The sequence below is a fragment of the Myotis yumanensis genome, unplaced genomic scaffold, assembly GCF_028538775.1.
Source record: "Myotis yumanensis isolate MYYU_CA2020_CCGP unplaced genomic scaffold, mMyoYum1.0.hap1 SCAF_3, whole genome shotgun sequence".
NCBI lineage: Eukaryota > Metazoa > Chordata > Mammalia > Chiroptera > Vespertilionidae > Myotis > Myotis yumanensis.
The window spans coordinates 157,541,481-157,562,128 of NW_027223754.1; the positions used below are offsets into that span (position 1 = coordinate 157,541,481).

At 48.0% G+C, this 20,648-nt stretch overlaps 1 protein-coding gene across 1 annotated transcript; it reads left to right on the forward strand.

Annotated features, from left to right (window-relative positions):
• Positions 1-1,807: 1,807 nt before the first annotated feature.
• On the forward strand, positions 1,808-20,345 carry AVIL (advillin). Its single transcript, XM_070409848.1, has 19 exons — positions 1,808-1,975; positions 3,264-3,338; positions 4,024-4,220; positions 5,875-5,983; positions 6,065-6,175; positions 6,481-6,683; positions 7,146-7,224; positions 7,312-7,410; positions 8,075-8,228; positions 8,325-8,425; positions 8,907-9,044; positions 9,145-9,303; positions 10,079-10,258; positions 11,571-11,716; positions 11,821-11,965; positions 14,920-15,108; positions 15,704-15,772; positions 16,689-16,805; positions 19,755-20,345. Exons 1-19 carry the CDS (start codon positions 1,910-1,912, stop codon positions 19,866-19,868), a joined length of 2,451 nt encoding a protein of 816 aa, XP_070265949.1. The 5' UTR covers positions 1,808-1,909; the 3' UTR covers positions 19,869-20,345.
• Positions 20,346-20,648: the final 303 nt, after the last annotated feature.

A 20,648-nucleotide genomic window follows, 5' to 3' on the forward strand; every position in this document is an offset into this window, starting at 1 on the left:
CTGGGGATGAAAAAGACCCCTCAGAAAGATGGTCTGGGGCAAGGGAGAGGTTAAAACCAGCAACCTCTGGGGTCCATTTGTACTGGCATCTCTCTAAGAATTAAGGGCCACTAGCTTTTAACTCGTGATTTCAAAACTGCACCCCACCCCAGGCATTTCTGCAGTGATCTTAAAGGGTGCTGAATTCATAAGAACCTGGGAGGAGGGAGAGAGGGACTAAGTTTGGGGGAAATTTGATGTCACAGATGGAGTCGCATTTTCTGGATGTTCCAGTGTGGCAAGAAGTCCCTTCGAGCATGTCCTCTCCTGCATTTGGGGGACCCAGGACCCGTAAGATCCTTCCTGCTGACAAATGGGACTGCTTTTCGCCTCGAAGACGGCCCTAATTAATGCCAGTTGGGTTGGCTTTTACCAGGTTGACACTTCTCTACTTTCAAGGAGTGAATTCATTGGCCCTTGTCCCCTTTGCCTAGTTACTAACAGCATTTGCCTTGAATGACTGAAATGGAGGGTCTGAAGAAAACCTGAACAAATATTTCCTGGCAGTTCTGAGCAGCACAGGGTGGGGCGATGCAAGTTATCAAATTAAATCCTCAAACAGTGGCTGCTCCGCCTCGCTGCTCAGCTTTAGTCCTGCCATAGCAGTAGACAAAGGGAGTTTGTTTTTGTGTTTTCACTAAAATACATACTAAACAGCGCATATTCTCCAAACCCGGGTTCATCCACCACAGCTCAAGGAAAGAATGGCCAGACATGCTCCTCTTAACAAGCACAATGTGCCTCTAGATAGCAAAGCGCCACACAGCCTTTGTGGATGGGTTTTCATCCGACATAGATCCAGCAAGCCGGTCCTTTTCCTTTGCCTCTTGGGCATATTCATCATGTGTATTGTCATCAGATTGTAAGCTCCTTGGGAGCAAGAACCAGGCATGCCTTTTAATTACATAAAGGCCCTATGGGACCATGGACGTGTGTAGGTGCTTGATAATCCTGGATACGCCTTGAATAGAGATGGTGCACGATCCACACAGACTTCTCTTTACCACTGCCTTCCTACCCCCACCCAAGGCCAGACACGGCACCACTGGCTCCTTAGGGTCGGGAAGAGGGAGGGCAGCAGCTCACTGGCAGGCCAGGCCACGCCCACCTTCCCCTGTTGGCACCTGTACTCTTTGTCCCAGGCCCAGCCTTGCTTGCCATTTTACCTTTTTTTTCTGTGAGGTACAGGGAATATATCAGTCAAGTAGGATGGGTTGTCTGAGTTTTAGGACAGTTTACTTAAAAGTAAAAGCTCAAAGAAAAGGTCAGAGAGTTGACTGTGGAGGAACGGGGAAGAACTAGAGGGGACGAGAATGAGAGAAGGCAGCCCATTTTAGAAATACTTAGTTTGACATCAGCTTTCCTCCTGGTGTACCACTGAATTTAGATAAGTTTAGGAAGGGCTGCAGTACATCAAAAACACTAAAAGCAAAGATTTTAGGATCAGATAAGGAATTCATACTAGTGTGTGATCCTGGGCAAATTATTTTATCTCTGAGCCTGTTTTCCTACAATGTAAGACAAAGAAAATACACTCAGCTTATGAGAAATAAATGAGATAACATAAAGTGAATCAACACAGGGCTTAGCATATTTATCACTCCTTCAGTCAATAACCTGGTGTTACCAGAATTCTTCACAAGGGAAGTGGCAAGTGGGAAGCAGAACTGAGTGGGAGTCCTGGCCAGCCAGGCTAACGATGTGACCTCGGACAAGTCATTTCCCCCATCACTGTGAAATAGCAGGACACGGCAGGGTGGCTGACAAGATTCGAAAGTGACTTAGGAAGAAAGCTGGATGAATGCCTGCTGGGACAGGCCTCATCTCCCCGCTTGCTCTATGATGTTTCAGTCCCAGGAAGACAAGAGCCATGTCTCTGAGCAGCGCCTTCAGGGCTGTGGGCAACGACCCTGGGATCATCACCTGGAGAATAGAGGTGAGCGGAATTGGGGCACACCTTCCCCCTAGTCACCCAGGCCTGATACTGGACAGCCCTTCTGTCTCCGGTCAGGAGCAGGGAGAGACAGCATCTAAGTGCACATTTTCCTTTGACCCCTCCTGGGTGTTCAAAGCAGGTGGGTGGCAGGTGGCGGAAATGTTCTTAGCCTTGGAGAGAAGGGCTCCAAGCAAAAGTAAGCTTGTCCTTTATTCAGCCATCTGCTGGGTGAGTCTGCACTTCCAGTAAATGCCCTGGAGAGATGGGTGGGGCCAGGGCCCACCCAGGAGACTGATACTCCTGGCTGCTTTTGTCAGAACCAGACTGCTCTGGCTCCCACAAAGTAGTAGGGGAGGTTTGGGGCACTGCACAGAAGAGGGCATGGCTCATCCCCCCTCCCACCTGGACTTGAGCCCTATGCTGACCTTGAGCTCCAGCACTCTGTAGCTAGGAACCGCCCTGGCCTGGGAAGCCCCACCAGCCAGATGAAAGGACCCCCACCCACCCTCATGTCTCTGCTCTGAGCCGAGTGAGTGATGCCTAAAACCCAGAGGTGTGCCTCACTCCACTACCCTCCACGTAGAAGGAGTGTCACAGCCTCTAGCAAGCGGCTGAGTGTGTGAGAGGCCCAGGACATTTCCAATAGGTACTAAAAAGTACAAAAATTAGGGGTATTTAATATTTTTACATTTAACACACACATTTTACATAGAATACACACAAGTATGACTGCAGGTTTACCTCACTTGGAGTTAGTGATGAAAATCTACATCTGAGGCCATGGAAATAGTCCTCCTGGGGCAAGACAGACACGCAGGTGATAAAGCAGGGCCCCAACCCGGACGCTGGGCTTGGAGCCCACACGCGACTGGCACTCGCCCCAAAGCCCCACAGAACCTTAGTGTTCTGTTCTTGCAGACCTTGGCCAGCACTGGTGGTCAGAGTTGGAGAGCAATGTCGGAGGCAGCGGTGCAGCTGCTCAGAGGGAAGGTCTTAGTTTGTAGCTTATACCCAGCTCTTTCCCCTGCAGCGGGCCGAGGGTCCTCACAGTGCAGCAAGACAGCACAGGGTCGGCAGCAGGGAGGAGGACGGGGTGAGGACAGGCACCCAGATTCAGACTGGGGCGTCCAGGCTGAGCTCAGAAGCCAGGTGGCCATGCTACTCCTGCCACACCCTGTAAGATCAGCGGGGACATCTCCCCTGCTGTCTGTGACTTTGAGGAAAGGGCTGCTTCGGGGAGGGGGAGGTGGGAGGGAATGCAGCCTGTGCACATCCCTTATCCTTCCAGAAAATGGAGCTGGCGCTGGTGCCCCTGAGTGCCCATGGCAGCTTCTATGAGGGGGACTGCTACGTCATCCTCTCGGTGAGCACCCCCCCCACCACCACCATTCCCACACGCTTCTCCCTAGAGCCAGGCTCCTCAGAGGAGAGACCTGACGATGCTATTCAGATCCCTGGTGTCCATCTTGATTCTTCCTCAATGTTATACAGGACAGGCCTACAATTTGACCTTAAAGGCCGTTCTTAGGTGGGAGTTTTCAATTTTACATCAGAGGGTGGGGGTGGGGCCCTCAATCTGAACTTAGATAAGTAACTCACAAACAGCACATCCTGGGGAGGGGGCAGCCCCCAGATTACAGTGGTGTGGATGAAGGCCAGATAAATGCAGGCCTCGAAGTGCTCATTCTAGTTGAGGAAACAACATCCCACATGAATAGTGCTGACAGCCACAAGATGGACAGATCAGCACTGTGCCAGCTCTGTAAGTTCAGGGGAATGGAGGAGCCACAAGGTAAGTCTGCATTCCAAGTTGGAAAAGGTCCCTGATGCACTCCATTTATTTGAGAACAATAAGCTGTCAACTTTTCCCAAACATGGAGAGGAATTGGGGCTGCCTGAGCTTGAGCCACACTGTAGGTCCACATAGGGGCCACTGCAGGGAGGGAGAGGTCTGGAGCCACTCTATGCTGCGCTCTCCCCATGCCAGTGGGGCAGCAGCAAAGGGGAGGCGAGCTGGTCCCTGACCTGTCTCTCTGGCTGCATCCCAGACCCGGAGAGTGGGCAGTCTCCTCTCCCAGGACATCCACTTCTGGATCGGGAAGGACTCCTCCCAGGATGAGCAGAGCTGCGCAGCCATCTACGCCACACAGCTGGATGACTACCTGGGGGGCAGCCCCGTGCAGCACCGAGAGGTCCAGCACCATGAGTCCGACACCTTCCGCGGCTACTTCAAGCAGGGTATCATGTGAGTAGTTATGGATGAGCCAGGGAAAAATGGCAGTTTACCAAAAAGGAAACCCAAAGGACCAATAAGTACATGAAGAAAGTAATCAGAGAAATGTAAATCCAAACAAAGCTTATAATTTCCACTACTTGAGTAGCACAAATCTGAGAGCTGGGCGGTGCAAGTGCTGGCGAGATTGTGGGGAAATAGGAGCCCTTGTGCCTTGCTGGTGGGAGGGAGGGCTGGCACAGCATTTCAAAGAGTAATCTGCCCGAGGCCAATCCCATTTCTGGGTGTATAATTCAAAGGAATTCTCACATACCCAGTTCCATAAAGGCATATGAACCAGGATGTTCACAGCAGTTATCATTAGTGATGGCAGAAGCTGTAGAAAACGTAGAAGCCCATCACTGGGAGACTGGACAAGAAATATACTCCATGACACTAAGGAGTACTATGCAGGAGCCAGAAGCAACGGATTAGATACATACCTAACATGGACAGAGCTTAAAATCAGGGTGCTTTAGTGAACACAGTAAGAAACAGCCTTGAGCTATGTAACAGAATGCCAATTTGTTTTTTTAAAAAACCCACATGCACACAAAACAACAGGCCGCATTTCACCAGAAAGATAAATCCATGTTAAGCTGTTAGAATGGTTGCCCATGGTGGGGTGAAGACTGGGAGTAGGGTATGCAGATAAGAGAGAATAGTAAATACCTAAAACGAGAGGGTTCTGGTACTGCTCCATGAACTAATGAGTTTGATTAACTCAAAACTTTGCACTCAAGATTAAAACAAAAAGAAATTCCAATGAGCTCAAGAATTCTGAGGCTGCAAACTGATTGTCAAACTGCAGTGGGAAGGCCAGAGAGAGTTGGGGGGCAGGAGGGAAGGGAGTAAGAGATCAACCGAAGGACTTGTATGCATGCATATAAGCATAACTAATGGACATAAGACACTGGGGGGTAAGGGAGGGTAGTGGTTTGTCAAGGGCGGGGGGGGGAAAAAGGATACTTATGTAATACCCTTTGTAATACTTTAAGAGGAAAATTAAAAAAAAAAAAAAAAAAAAAAAAAAAAAAAAAAAAAAAAAAAAAAAAAAAGAATTCTGAGGCTGGTCCAAGGCCAGCTTCGTGCAGATTGGCAGTTCCCACTGAGGACCTGCTGGGCACAGGGCAACACACTGTCACCAGGAACCTGGTCTGGAGGCTGGGTTGGGTGAGTGCCGGGGCAGGAGAACTGATTCCAGGAGGGAGTTGGTCCTCAGGCCATGGTGTCATCGATGCTTCTGCTGCTGCCCAGTTTGTGCCCCTCTCCCTGCCACACACTGATATTCACACAGTTCCCAGCACAAAACAAGCTCTTTCATGCTATGGGGTCTTCATTACCAATGTTCCCTCTGTTTTGAACACTAGTTCCTTGTTGTTGGTTCCTATTCCTTTAATGCTCAGCTGGACTGTTACACCTTCTGAGAAGACTGCCTCACCACTCTGTCAAAGTCTGTCACTGTGTCTACTTCTGTGGCAGCGATTACTCCCATATAGGCTTACTTTGCTTATTTACTATTGTCACCCACATGGGCAGAAACCGCATCTGTGTGATTCACCACTGTCTCCCCGGTACCTAACACATAGCAGGTGCTCAATCAATAACTTAATGGATGTTCCCTTAGCTACAAGAGGGGGGGTGTGGCCTCTGGGATGAAGCATGTGGAGACCAACACCTATGATGTGGAGCGGCTGTTACACGTGAAGGGGAAGAGAAACATCAGGGCCACGGAGGTAAGTCCTCCCACTCTTTCTGGGCCCAGGGCCTCTCCACTTGGTGCCTAAGGATTCCTCTTGAATAATGTCTACCTCCAGGTGGAAATGAGCTGGGACAGTTTTAACCGAGGTGATGTCTTCTTGCTGGACCTTGGGAAGGTTATCATCCAATGGAATGGTCCAGAGAGCAACAGCGGGGAGCGTCTGAAGGTACAGCTCTTTCCCGTCTTCCTGCTCTCCTCTCCCTCAGGCCTGCTCATAGAGCGTGGCTCTCTCAGGTGCCTTTTCCTTCTTCCTTCCTTGCTGGCTCTTCCATGAGATTCAAGGCGGACCCCTGCCTTGGAGTAGAGTCTGTTTTAGAAAGAGACCATGTGTGTGAGTCTGTGACTCACCCCTGGGCTCCTCAGCATCAGAGTAACTCCTGTCTGAGACCTAGGCTGCTCCTCTCAAAGCCATTGGGCAGAGATGGGGGGAGGGGCAGAGAAGCTAAGTGCTTCCATGGGTTTCCTTGACAGGCTATGCTTCTGGCAAAGGATATTCGGGACAGGGAGCGAGGGGGCCGTGCTGAAATAGGAGTGATCGAGGGAGACAAGGAGGCAGCAAGCCCAGAGCTGATGAAGGTCCTTCAGGACACCCTCGGCCGACGTTCTATTATCAAGCCTGCAGTCCCAGATGAGATCATAGATCAGCAGCAGAAATCAAATATTATGTTATATCAGTGAGTAGCTAAACCTGGCTGCTGGTTGGAAGCTGGGGCAGGGGGAGGGTGTCCCCTGGAAGACAAGGGGATACTTCTGCTTGGCTCCTCATTTTGGGTGCAGGAGTCTGGCTTTCTTTTAGTCTTTTTCCCATGCATATTCTAGAAAGAGCTTGCTGTTCCGATTCAAGGAGGCAGCTACCATCTGTCCTTGTCAGCAACTCCTCCTGGTCTCTTGGGGAAACTGTTCCTTTACTTTGATCTATACCTGCACAGGGATGTGACGGGATGTTTGGAGAGAGATGCACAAGTCTCCACTGGAGAACTGAGTCCCTCATATTCCTGTCTGCATTCACACCATGCCTGTCATAGGAAGTTAAATTCTCCCCAGAAACTCCGCATTAAAACAAAGCCAGGAAAATACCTAACAACTACAATGCTTTGCAGAAGAGAAGGCACAGGCTAACCTCTCCCTTTCTCCAGTGTCTCAGACTCAGCTGGGCAGCTGGTGGTCAGAGAGGTAGCAACGAGGCCTCTGGTCCAGGACCTACTGAACCATGATGTAAGCAGAGCTTGAGTGGGGTGGCCAGACCTGGCCTCAGGGCAGGCCCTGGGAAAGTGTAACCACCTTTGTCCCTGACTGCTTCAGGACTGCTACATCCTGGACCACAGCGGAACCAAGATCTACGTGTGGAAAGGAAGAGGAGCCACAAAGGCCGAGAAGCAGATGGCCATGTCTAAGGCCCTGGTAGGAGCTACAGATGCACAACATTGTCCAAAAAATTCTGTCAGTACCACTTCAGCTGTGCTCAGAGAACCACACCAGGCCCTGAGCAAAGCATACTGCAGTTACATACATGGACTTCGAAGTCAGGCAAACTGGGATTCAAATCTAGGTTCAATGCCATCCCCTGGGGTTGTTGTGAGGATTAAATAACATCTGATAAGGTATTCAGAACAGTACCTGGTACACACTGGGTCAATAAAAGGTGGTTGTTACTATTGAAGGGGACAGATAGCACGTATCAAGGGTAATGGCCCTGTCCTCAAGGAGCGTATGATATTGTGCAGACCCTGCAGATGAACCAAGCAGGATGCACTCACAGAGCAACAAATGGGCAAATGAATGTGAGACAAAGTCAGTATTCTACATGAGTGTACAAAGAACAGAAAATAAGAATAATCATCATGACAGGCCAATAAACAGATGGTAAATGTTCCACTCAGTCCTCTCCTTGAGTTAGGTACATTTGTCCTAGACAGAAATGAGTTAGAATTTGACTCTGACTCCCAGAAGGGAATAAGGGAGCAATCCTACCAACTGGCTTCAAAGGGATGAATGACCGGTCAGCAAAGGACTCGGTGCATTCCCTGGCTGACCTGCTTTTCGGGGGGTGGCGGGGTATCTACAGAACTTCATCAAGATGAAGGGCTACCCCAGCAGCACCAATGTGGAGACCGTCAACGATGGTGCTGAGTCAGCCATGTTCAAGCAGCTGTTCCAGAAGTGGTCCGTGAAGGAGCAGACCGTGGGCCTGGGGAAGACGTTCGGCATTGGTAAAATCGGTAAGATCGCCTCAGACCGTCTTCCTACTGAGACTGTGGGAAGACAGGCATGGATGATCTTCACTCACTCGGCTTCTCCCAACCCCTTCTCTGCAGCTAAAGTTTTCCAGGATAAATTTGATGTGACTCTGCTGCACTCCAAACCAGAGGTAGCTGCCCAGGAAAGAATGGTGGATGACGGCAATGGAAAAATCGAGGTAAGCCTAACGATTCCCACCTCAGTGCAGGCAGGCAGCTCTGGCCCTCCTGGCTATTCTGCTGTAGAGGAGGGGGCAGGTGATTTTGTGTCTGCTTTGCTTTCCTTTTCATCTCCGGTGCCTAGGAGTATTCTCTCCAAGGTGTCTGAGTCTGCAGTTTTCCCACAATTCTTCAGGGAAGTGAAAGGCAGATACCCTAGTGAGCTATCAGAAACTCACCTGGCAGAACTATTCAAATCACCTCTGAGCTGACAGGAGGTGCCTGACCAGGGACAATCCAGTTCTCCTCCAGATTCAAATCATGCAAATGTGATAAGGCCTCGCCACTGGGAAAGCAGCCCCAGAGGGGGCAGGGGACTTTGAGTGGCAGATGTTAGTGCCTTACCTGAGGATTCTCTGCTAAGCACCGCCCGTTCCCTTCAGGCAGCTGTCTCTTCAAATAGGACCCCATCTCTGGGGAACTGTCTCCTTCTGTGCCCAGGTCTGGAGAATTGAAAACCTGGAGTTGGTCCCCGTGGAGCATCAGTGGCACGGCTTCTTCTATGGGGGAGACTGCTATCTGGTTCTCTACACATTCGAGGTTTACGCGAAGCCACATTACATCTTGTACATCTGGCAGGTAGGCCTGGGCAGGCTCTCAGCTTTCAGAGATGGTGCTTCCTCTGGCCACTAGGCTGGGGCAAGGGCAGCAGCAGCCATTTCTCCCGTCACCACTGCAGGGCCGCCACGCCTCACAGGACGAGCTGGCAGCCTCGGCATTCCAGGCGGTAGAGGTGGATCGGAAGTTTGATGGGGCCCCTGTGCAGGTCCGGGTTACCATGGGGAAGGAGCCACGCCACTTCATGGCCATCTTCAAAGGAAAGCTGGTTATCTTTGAGGTGAGAGCCCTCAGATAAAGTTACACCATGAGCCAGAATGCTCTGAACTAACAAGTAGGGGCTACGGTAGAGAAGAGGGGTGGGGAGCAGGTCTTGGGGTAGCCATGGACAAGAAGGGGTTCATCTCTCTAAGACACTGAAGTGAATCCCAACTGCCTAGGTCTTCAAGTCCAAACCACTGCCTAATTCATGCTCACGGTCTTTCATAATCTGACCCAGATTACCCGTGTAGGTGCGCTACCCTCACTCCCTAACCTACACGCTCCACTCGTCAGGTGGGTCTCCTCACTGGGCCGCACATGTGCCATATCACACTCCCTATCAACCTTTCCCACCGAATGTCCTTCAGATTCAAGTCCTACTTCTTCCATGAAGCCCTGGCTGAAGCACTACCAAAAATGTATAATGGCACATGCTTGATATACACAAGTCTGTGGTCAAGTCCTAGTCTTGCCATTTATTAGCCAGGTTTCTAAGCCTCAGTTTCCCCATCTGTACTATGGGGTGATACCTTCACAGAGTTATTTGGAGGATCAATGAAATGATGTAGGTAAGGCACCAGCCACAAAGCCTCCATGTAACAGAGGTCCCAGGATGAAAGCTAACATTATTGGTACCATAACTCCAGGTCACCCCCACCTCTCCCAGTTAGCCTACAAGCTCCTCAGAGGCAAATATGGTGTCAAATACATCCATGTTCTCCTCAACAGCTAGCCCAGTGCTCTCTCCCATGGTGCACCTCAAATCCAGACTCTGCTTTTCTCCTTCTCTCTAGGGTGGGACTTCCAGGAAGGGAAATGCCGAGCCCGACCCTCCAGTAAGGCTCTTCCAAATTCAAGGAAATGACAAATCCAACACCAAAGCAGTGGAGGTGCCAGCCTTCGCCTCCTCCCTGAACTCCAATGACGTCTTTCTGCTGCGGACCCAGGCAGAGCACTACCTGTGGTACGGCAAGGTAAGATGGCTGGGCTCAGTGGTCAAACCAGCCCTGTGCCCACCCTCCTGTCAGCAAAGCTGGAAGAGTTCACAGAAAGATGAACCTTTTTCCTAAAGGGTCTTCAAAGGGACTGCCAACATTCCCCACAATTAGGCCTCCAATTCGAAAGTCAATGACCGTCCTCGTCCTGCCCATACCCGGAGACACTCCATAAACTTCAAAATAACACGATCTTTGCACACCAGTTTGGTGGATTACAATAAGACAGGCATTACCACTGAACAATAACACGAAAAATGTGATTTTTGTCCATTCAGACAGCATCTGCATTAAGAAGAACTAAGTTGTTTTACAAAAGAGAATTGAACAGGAAAAGATGCTCAACATCATTAGTCATTAGGGAAATGCAAGTGAAAACTCAATGAGATACACACTTATTAGAATGACTAAAAAAACTGAGAATATCAAGTGCAGATGAGGATGTTTCTTATAAAACATACACTTATCATACAATCCAACAATCCCACTTCTGGGCATTTAACCATGTGAAATAAGACAGTCTTCACACAAAGACCCATATACAAATGTTTATAGCACATAGCACCTTTATTCACAATCACCAGAAACTGAAAGCATCTCCACTGGAGAATGGATAAACAGTATCACATCCATACAATGGAATACTGCTCAGCAACACAGAGAGTGAGTGTCGAATACCCACAACTACAAGGATGAGACTAAGTGAAAGCAGCCAGACTCAAAGGCTACATAGTGTGTGATTCCATTTCTGACCTCTGGAAAAGGCAAAACTAGTGTGATGGAGAGCAGAACAGTGGTTGCCAGAGGTTAAGGATGGGAAGAGTTGGATACAAAGGGATAGCCTGGGCGAATCTCTTGCTGGGGCAAGGCAACTGTTCCGATTCTTTGTTGTGGTGGTAACTCGATTCAATGCATTTGTCAAGACTCATAAAACCACATGCCAAAAAGAGTGAATTTTTGTGTATGTAATTTTAAAAATAAGTTTAAATTTTTCTCTTAAAAAAATATTAAAATTAGGTGGTAAAATTCCAACTGAAACCAAAACAAAGGTGACTCTTGTCAACATCCAAGTGGTTTCAGAGTCCAGTTTTGTTCTTTGCCACCATAGTGTTTTCCTCCCCCCACCAGAGCCCCTTCCCAGCACTAGAACAAACCTATTCCCCCGTCCCAAAGTACTATGGCTTGGTTGCTGATCCTAGCTACACTAAGCTATTAAGTCTCAGAAGCTTTTTTTCTACATCAATGTGCTCATGTGCAACTAACATCTGTGTTCTCTTCACCCCACTCTCAGGGGTCTAGTGGGGATGAGCGGGCAATGGCTAAGGAGCTGGCCGGGATTCTCTGTAATGGCACTGAGGACACTGTGGCCGAGGGCCAGGAGACCCCGGAGTTCTGGGACCTGTTGGGAGGGAAATCTCCCTATGCCAGTCACAAAAGGTATGGGACCACAGCATCCCCTCCTCTTGGCTCCCCCTGCCTCCCAGGCTTGTGAACCGCACATGATTTCTAAGCTCAGTTCCTCCAAATGGACTGTATTGCAGACTACAGCAGGAAATCCTGGATGTCCAGCCCCGTCTCTTTGAATGTTCCAATAAGACTGGCCGGTTCATTGTCACTGAGATCACAGAATTCACCCAGGATGACCTGAACCCAAGTGATGTGATGCTCCTGGATACCTGGGACCAGGTAAGACACAGCCAGAGTGCTTGGAACAAAAGACAGAGATCCTCACAGTTTGGGCTATTTTTATGTAGTAACTCCCCTGCCAGAATAAACCCAGAGTAACCCTGGACCATCCCCAAGTCAAACAATTGTCAGTGGTGACCAATAACAGAGCCTGCTTTTTACCAGAGTTGAAAAGAACAGAATGTTGTTTAAAACTCACCATCCTGGGAACTCTCCCACCTTGCTCTGGGAAAAATCAGGCCATCCTATCTGTCATCAGGCACTTCTTTCTCTCAGGATCAATAGCAGCAGGTTCCACACCCAGATATGGGCCTTTGAGGAACAAAGGGGTATCTCCAAGGCAACCTCCCCTGACATCCCATTTTCTTCAGTTTGGCTCAGCAAACATGCTCAGCACCTCCTCTGTTCTAGTCACGGAGCGAGGTGTGATGTCACCGAGGTGAAGAGTGCCTGCCATCCTGCTCTGCGACTTCACAGGCTGATGGGGGTGGGGACGTAGGAGCATCATTTTACTATGATGGAGGTGCATAAAAGGTGCCACGGGAGCACAGGTTAGGGGCACTCACACAGTTTAGCAGCTCAGAGCTGACGTCCTGGAGGAGATGGCTCCCAACTGAATCTCCAAGGATAAATAGGCATTAATCAGGTAAAGAGGGCACTCCGGGCACAGGAAATAGCACAGGTTAAAGCAAGGCACAAAGTATTCTAGTGTACATGGAACTACGGAAGAAAAATATTATCGGAACATAAGATAGAGCTAAAGAGCACCCTGGAGATGCAGCTGAGGAAGTAGGTATGGACCTTACCTACTATGTGAAAAAGTTTGAGATTTATCCTGGAAAGCTACTGAAATTTAAGCAGGTGAGTAGCAAGGTCGGACTGCACTTTAATAAAAGAATCCCAGCAAGTGTAGGAGAGTGGGTATGGGGGTGAGAACAAAAGAAGACTATGCTGGGAGGCCACTCAGTAGTCTATTTGTTAGAGTCCAGTTAAGTGCTGCTGCGTGGGCCCACATAGGAGCAATGGAGTGGAGATGCAGAGATGGTGACAGATTTGATAAATCCAGAGAAGGGAAACTGGCTGACCTGAGTAACTCACTGGACATGGGGCATTTAGGATGAATCCCAGGTTACGGCCTTAAAAATGACTGGGTGGTCAGGTCGAAACGGCCCCCGTGTGGTAGGGACGACCCCGGTGAGGTTGAAACGGCCCACGTGAGGTAGGGACGACCCCGGTCAGGTCGAAACGGCCCCGGTGTGGTAGGGACAACCCCGGTCAGGTCGAAACAGCCCCGGTGTGGTAGGGACAACCCCGGTCAGGTTGAAACGGCCCCCGTGAGGTAGGGACGACCCCGGTGAGGTCGAAACGGCCCCGGTGTGGTAGGGACAACCCCGGTCAGGTTGAAACGGCCCCGGTGTGGTAGGGACGACCCCAGTGAGGTTGAAACAGCCCCCGTGAGGGAGGGACGACCCTGGTCAGGTCGAAACGGCCCCGGTGTGGTAGGGACAACCCCGGTCAGGTTGAAACAGCCCCGGTGTGGTAGGGACAACCCCGGTGAGGTTGAAACGGCCCCCGTGAGGTAGGGACGACCCTGGTCAGGTCGAAACGGCCCCGGTGTGGTAGGGACAACCCCGGTCAGGTTGAAACAGCCCCGGTGTGGTAGGGACAACCCCGGTGAGGTTGAAACGGCCCCCGTGAGGTAGGGACGACCCTGGTCAGGTCGAAACGGCCCCGGTGTGGTAGGGACAACCCCGGTCAGGTTGAAACGGCCCCCGTGAGGTAGGGACGACCCCGGTGAGGTTGAAACGGCCCCCGTGAGGTAGGGACGACCCCAGTCAGGTCGAAACGGCCCCGGTGTGGTAGGGACAACCCCGGTCAGGTTGAAACGGCCCCGGTGTGGTAGGGACAACCCCGGTCAGGTTGAAACGGCCCCAGTGTGGTAGGGACGACCCCGGTGAGGTTGAAACGGCCCTGGTGAGGCTCAGACGGCCCTGGTGAGGTTGAGACTACTCCAGTGAGGTTGGGACAAATAAAGGGGACCAGTATGGACTGATGAACAGGGGTAGATACAGAAGCAGAGCAACATTGAACAGAATGTTAAACTACAGTGGGAAGCCTGGGGAGGGTTGGGGGGGGATTAAGAGACCAACTGAAGGACTTATATGCATGCATATAAGATTAACCAATGGACACAAGACACGGGGCGGGGGGGTGCGGGGGGTTGGGGCCGGGGGAATGTCAAGGGGGGGAAAAAAGGAGACATATGTAATACTCTTTGTAATACTTTAAGAAATAAAAATTATTAAAATAAAAATAAATAAATAAATAAATAAATAAAAATAAAAATGACTGGGTGGATGCCATTCACCAAGAATGGAGACACACGCCGAAACCGGTTTGGCTCAGTGGATAGAGCGTCGGCCTGCGGACTGAAAGGTCCCAGGTTCGATTCCGGTCAAGGGCATGTACCTGGGTTGCAGGCACATCCCCAGTAGGAGGTGTGCAGGAGGCAGCTGATCGATGTTTCTCTCTCATCGATGTTTCTAACTCTCTCTATCTCTCTCCCTTCCTCTCTGTAAAAAATCAATAAAAATATATTTAAAAAAAAAAAAAAAAAAAAAAAAAAAAAAAAAAAAGAATGGAGACACAGACCAAAGTTTAGAAAAGAGCTACATTTTGGGGTGTTATATTTGAGGTGCTTGAAGGCAGCCAAGAGGAGGTGTTTTGCAAGAAGTTGGATTCAGGAAGTTGAAGTTCAGAGAAAGAGCTCAGGTCTGGAGATGTACATATGGGAGATACACACAGCAATTAACATCACAAGTCAATTGATTCTGAGAAAAGCTCTCTGCTGAGGCTGTGAATTGCTGAGGGGGAAAGAGAGGGCAGTGTTTATGATCTAGTACACGGTACTTGTTATGAGCACATTAACTAACATTCAATCTCTACCATAACAGGTGTTCTTGTGGATTGGGGCTGAGGCCAATGCCATAGAGAAGGAGAGCGCTCTGGCTACAGCCCAGGAGTACCTGCACACTCACCCTAGTGGCCGAGACACTGACACACCGATCCTGATCGTCAAGCAGGGGTTCGAGCTTCCCATCTTCACAGGCTGGTTCTTGGCCTGGGACTCTCACATTTGGAGTGTAAGAACAGAGAACGGGGAGGCGTTCTTAATGTCAGGGAGCTCAGCATTAATAGCTCAGTGGGTACTCAAGGGCTGAGTAAATCCAAGTCCACACTTCCCTTACTCCCTGTCCCCTGCTTTTTACTTCTCTTTCCCACCCTCCACAGCACGAAGTCCAGTTAGAGAATTCACAGCTTAGTTCAGGAATAAGCAGCATGTAGAAGTAATAATGTTTAGAAAGTATACCCACACACCTGTTTTTTAGCTTTACAACCATCCTGACAGCCACTGTAAACATGGTTTCCCATGTTACAGATGGGAAGCTTAGAGGAGAAATTATTTGTCTGAAGACACAATTAACCAGGTTTTCTGACTCCTAGTCAACTGCTGTCTTAAGTCTTATACGGAGGATTGAGGGACCACCAGCAAAGAATGCATATGTTTCATACCTTTCAATCCTGCATGGGCCCAGAAGGGATTTCCATTTTTGCTCATCCCTGAAATGTCCTGGGATTCTCTGGCATTTTTGCTTTTCTCAAGGGTTCAGATTAGGCCTGAGATGGCCATCCCTATATGCAGCACTTCATGCTATGTTTTCTATCTCTTCCTTTCAGGCAGGGAAATCCTATGAACAGTTAAAAGAAGAGCTGGGAGACACTGCTGCCATCACGAGAATCACTGCTGTGAGTTTCTTGGAGGAGCAAGTCACACAGGCAACCAGAGCCAAAGAGAAACACAAGTGCTACAGATATCACAGGGTGACACCCTGTCATGTCCTCTCAGTATCACTCAAGTCGTCTGTTCTGATATGAAGACTGTTTTAATGAATAGAAAAGCAGGTCTCAGAGCCAAGTTCCTTAGTTTACCACCTTCCAGAATTTAGAACAGACTTACTGTTTTTAAAAAGCAACAAAAACTAATTTTAGTATTCAACTCTCTCTGTCATTCAGGACAGATTAAATTTATTGACAGCATTTCTCAGAAGTAGTAAGTTTCTAACCCAAATGATATGTTTATCAGTTCCTGACAGTAGAATCCATAGAAATTCAGACCATTACCGCTATTTTAATGGCTAAAAGAAGTGGAGCCTCTGCCAGGAATTCAACAGCAATTTAACATCAGGATGAGTTGGACAACACCAGCTGTCCAAACCAACTGGCAACTATGTCCTTTGTGCTCTACAAACTCAAGATTCCAAAGCTAATGGTGATGTCGCATCTTTAAAATGTATTTAAGGAAAGTATGACTTCAACTGAAGTCACTTAAAGCCTGGAAATGCAGAGCCTAAGTTAAGTGCCAAGAGAAGGGATGCAATCATAATATTTAATGAGATTTAAGCACAGCACTGATGCCAAACTGGCTACACAGGATTTACCTTATATTTATTCAATCAGCTTTCCCAAGGACCCCAAAGTCTGAATATTTTGGATTCCCTGACGATTCTGACATGCAGCCAGGTTTGGGGACAACTGTTCTAAAAGCTAATTACAAAGAGTGAAGTGGTATAAACCAAAATTTTAATGTTATACACACAGACCTTCGATTGCACAAACCTGAACAGTTTTTTACCGTGTCTCCGTTTTCATTTATTTTACCTAGGACATGAGGAATACAACCCTCTCCCTGAATTCTGAGATAAAATATTACCCTATAGAAGTTCTACTGAAAAATCAGAATCAAGAGTTGCCTGAGGATGTGGACCCTGCCAAAAAGGAGGTGAGTCGCTGAAGGAGCTGTGTCTGATGCAAGTGCGGCTCTCCAGGAGTAAAGTGCCTGTCTCCATACACGGCCTAGGACACTTCCGGAACACTGTGAGCACTCAGACATTCGAGCTACCAGTATCTCAAAAACCCAGGGCTCTTTCTTTATTTTATTATTATTAACCAAAGAATATACTTTATTCAGATACCCTCAGTTTTTCTCCATTGTCCATTTTGTTTCAGGATCTTATCCAGGACATCCTGTTACACTGAGCAGTATTGTTTCCTTAGGCCAGTGGCAGGCAAACTCATTAGTCAACAGAGCCAAATATCCACAGTACAACTGAAATTTCTTTTGAGAGCCAAATTTTTTAAACTTAAACTATATAGGTAGGTACACTGTTATTAACTTAATTAGGGTACTCCTAAGGCTTAGGAAGAGCCATACTCAAGGAGCCAAAGAGCCGCAGTTTGCTGACCACGGCCTTAAGCTATTCTTTTTTTTTTTTTAATTGCATTTTATTGATTTTTTACAGAGAGGAGGGGAGAGGGATAGAGAGTTAGAAACATCAATGAGAGAGAAACATCGATTCAGCTGCCTCCTGCACACTCCCTACTGGGGATGTGCCCGCAACCAAGGTACATGCCCTTGACCAGAATCGAACCTGGGACCCTTCAGTCCGCAGGCTGACGCTCTATCCACTGAGCCAAACTGGTAGGGCTCCTTAGCCTATTCTTGGTTGTCATAGTTCCTCCAACTTTGTCTTTGATGACTCTTAGTATCCTGTGCCTTCTGTAACAAATTACATCATACGATGTCCTTAGGTTTTTAGACACATCCACAAAGAAATGGCTGCAGCTTAAGTTCCAGTTTAGGCAAATAGCTGGCTGGTGTGGCTCAGCTGGTTAGAGCATCATCCTGTACACCAAAAGGTGGGGGGTTAAATTCCCAGTCAGGGCACATAACTAGGTTGTGGGTTTGATCCCGTGGGGATGTGCACTGGGGGCAACCGATCAATGTTTCTCTCTCTCTCTCCCCCACTCCCTCGTTCTCTCGCGTCCTCTCACTCTTGCTCTCCCTGAGGGGCACACATTACCAGCCATCCTGTCCCCTTCATGGTCACCGCAGCCACCACCACCAAACAACTGACACTAATAAGTAACTATTCATCCCCACTGACTCCATTGCTTGCTGCCAGCTGCCTGCCACCCTACTGGGCTCTTTCTTTTATTTTCTTTCTTTTATTTTTTTTGAGGGGGGGTTAATCCTCACCAGAGGATATGTTTCCATTGATTTTTAGAGAGTGAAAGGGAGGGGGAGAGACACACAGAGAGAAACATCGATGTGAGCGAGTTACATCAATTGGCACGCAGACCGATCAGAGATGAAGGATGCCCTTGACCTGAATCGAACTTGGGACACCTCAGTCCGAGGGCCAAACTTGTTAGGGCTCCAGGGCTCTTCCTTGATATGTTTTTCTCACCTCCCACATCAATCCATCAGCTAGCCTCTGTCCACTGCTCTCCACCTCTCTGCTGCCAGTCTGGTCCAGCCATCATGGCCTACTACAATAGTCCCCCAACTGGTCCCTACACCATTTCTACAATCTGTTCCCCACCTAACAACCAATGAGCTACTGAAACAGATGACACTGTTCTACTTAAAGCACTTGAATGGCTTCCTACTGCACATACAAAAGAAACCGAAGTCCTTTCCATGGCATCCAAGGCCCTAACCCAATCTGCCCCCTGCCCCCTCTGATTTAATCCCACACACCAGTACCCTCTTCACTTAGCCCCTTCAGCCAGTAGCTGCTTTTCTTCTAACATGTTCATTCCAGCCTTTGAGCCTCTACACTTGCTATTGCTCCTGCCAGGAAAAAAGTAAGTCAACGCCTCAATATTTAGGTCTCAGCTCCAATATCACGTCCCCAAGAAGGCCATCCCCGACTACCCTACCTAACACTGCTTCCCTCACCCCCTCCAGTCCCTTTATACTGTGTATTGTCTGTCTCCCCCTCTAGTAGTATCCTTAAGAGCAAGGGCCTTATCTGTCTTGTTCACCATCACATTCTCTGCTTTTCACCACCTAAAACAGTACCCAACAAATAGTAGACACTTCTTTAGTTCCGGTTAAATGAATTAACATACTCATGTGAAATGAATTACTCTCCCCCTTGAAGGATTTGATTTGGGAAGAGTCTCTAGATTTTCCACGACATCTTATCTAACCAACTCCTGAGTACTAGACGACAGCTTTCTTAAAAGCACAGGTCATATATTAATAATGTTACTTGGATAGGAAATACTCATTAAACATCAATAAATAAATGTTAAGAAAATTTTATGCTCTCAAGAAGATCCACCTGATCTTGTATTTGAAAATGTCTGGGCCCTGGCTTGGTGGTTCAGGTGATTAGAGCATCATCCCCATACACCAAGATTTTGGGTTCAATCCCCAGTCAGGGCACATACAAGAATCAACCAATGCATAAATAAGTGGAATAATGAATCGATGTCTCTCTCTCTTTCTTCCTCCCTCTCTCTCTTTCTCTCTCCCCCTCCTCTCTCTCTAAAATCAATTTTTTAAAAAAGTCTGGATAAAAATGACAGATATGGGCATAAAGCAAAGAAAACTATTACTCCATTTAGTTCTCCATGTAGCCAAAACCTAATGTCTAGAAATCATACATAATATATAACCCATTTCTTGTCCCTCTGGCAAGAAACTGGTGCCAGGTGACTCCGTGAGAGAAGTGAACCTAATCAGTTCTTCCACAGGCCACGATGGGACTCTACAACCGGAAGAACTCTCCAATGAATAATTCAAGTCTATTACCGAATTTCTAAAATTCAGTCTCCTTCCCCTTCAAGGTCCTATCCCTCTTAGCCCCACTCTCCCAAACTGTTGGCACTGATAGGTGCCATGCTTCCTTTTAACCGGAAACTTTCTTTTCTTTCTTAGAATTACCTCTCTGAACAGGACTTTGTTTCTGTGTTTGGCATCACAAGAGGGCAATTTGCTGCTCTGCCTGGCTGGAAGCAGCTCCAAATGAAGAAAGAAAAGGGGCTTTTCTAAATCAAGCAAGCAGAGACATACTGCAAGAGCACAGAAGAGAGCAGATAGTGCCAATATCAGGAAAGAATTTATCTACCAATTGTTGCCTAACATTCAGCTACTTCATTTAGATAAAATAGGGTCTGCAAATCACAGCATGTTCTCCATTTTTCTCATCCCTGCATTCCTTAGTTGTTATACACTCACTTTTTAATTTCTGTGGCCTTCTGGCTAAAGCCTCAGCAGAAAGCACTAAAACTACATGAGTCTGGAGAAGCCAAAAGTAATACAACAACAAAAAAACAGCAACTAAGTTTAAAGTGTTTAGGCAGAAACCTAAGTTTGCCTCCAATTTTAAGATCAGTATTTCCAAAACCGATTTAACCCACAAATCATTGAAGTTAATTACATGTATATCCCAAAGCCAAAATCCAAATGCCCAGATCTGTATGTGCCAGAGCTTTTAACTTTTCAAATAAAGATACCTATATGAGCAAATGCGAGTTCTGTTCAGTATTATGGTTTTTCCCATTCTAGTGATTACCTGATGTATTGCTGGGAGAAATGTCTCAGGATGAGGGCAGTACAGAGGCACTGCTGGGTGAGCTCTCTAGATCACTGGACCACTGTGATTTCTGTTTTTGGCACAAGAATGCCAAAATCTGCCGTACAGCTGTCCAGGAAAACCCCATTATCCAACAGAAAACTAGGGTCATGTGTTATTAATTTCAGTAATGAGGCCAGAACCAGTGTGAATACCACCAGAGAGCCTTCAAAGCACACTACAGAGATCAACAAATG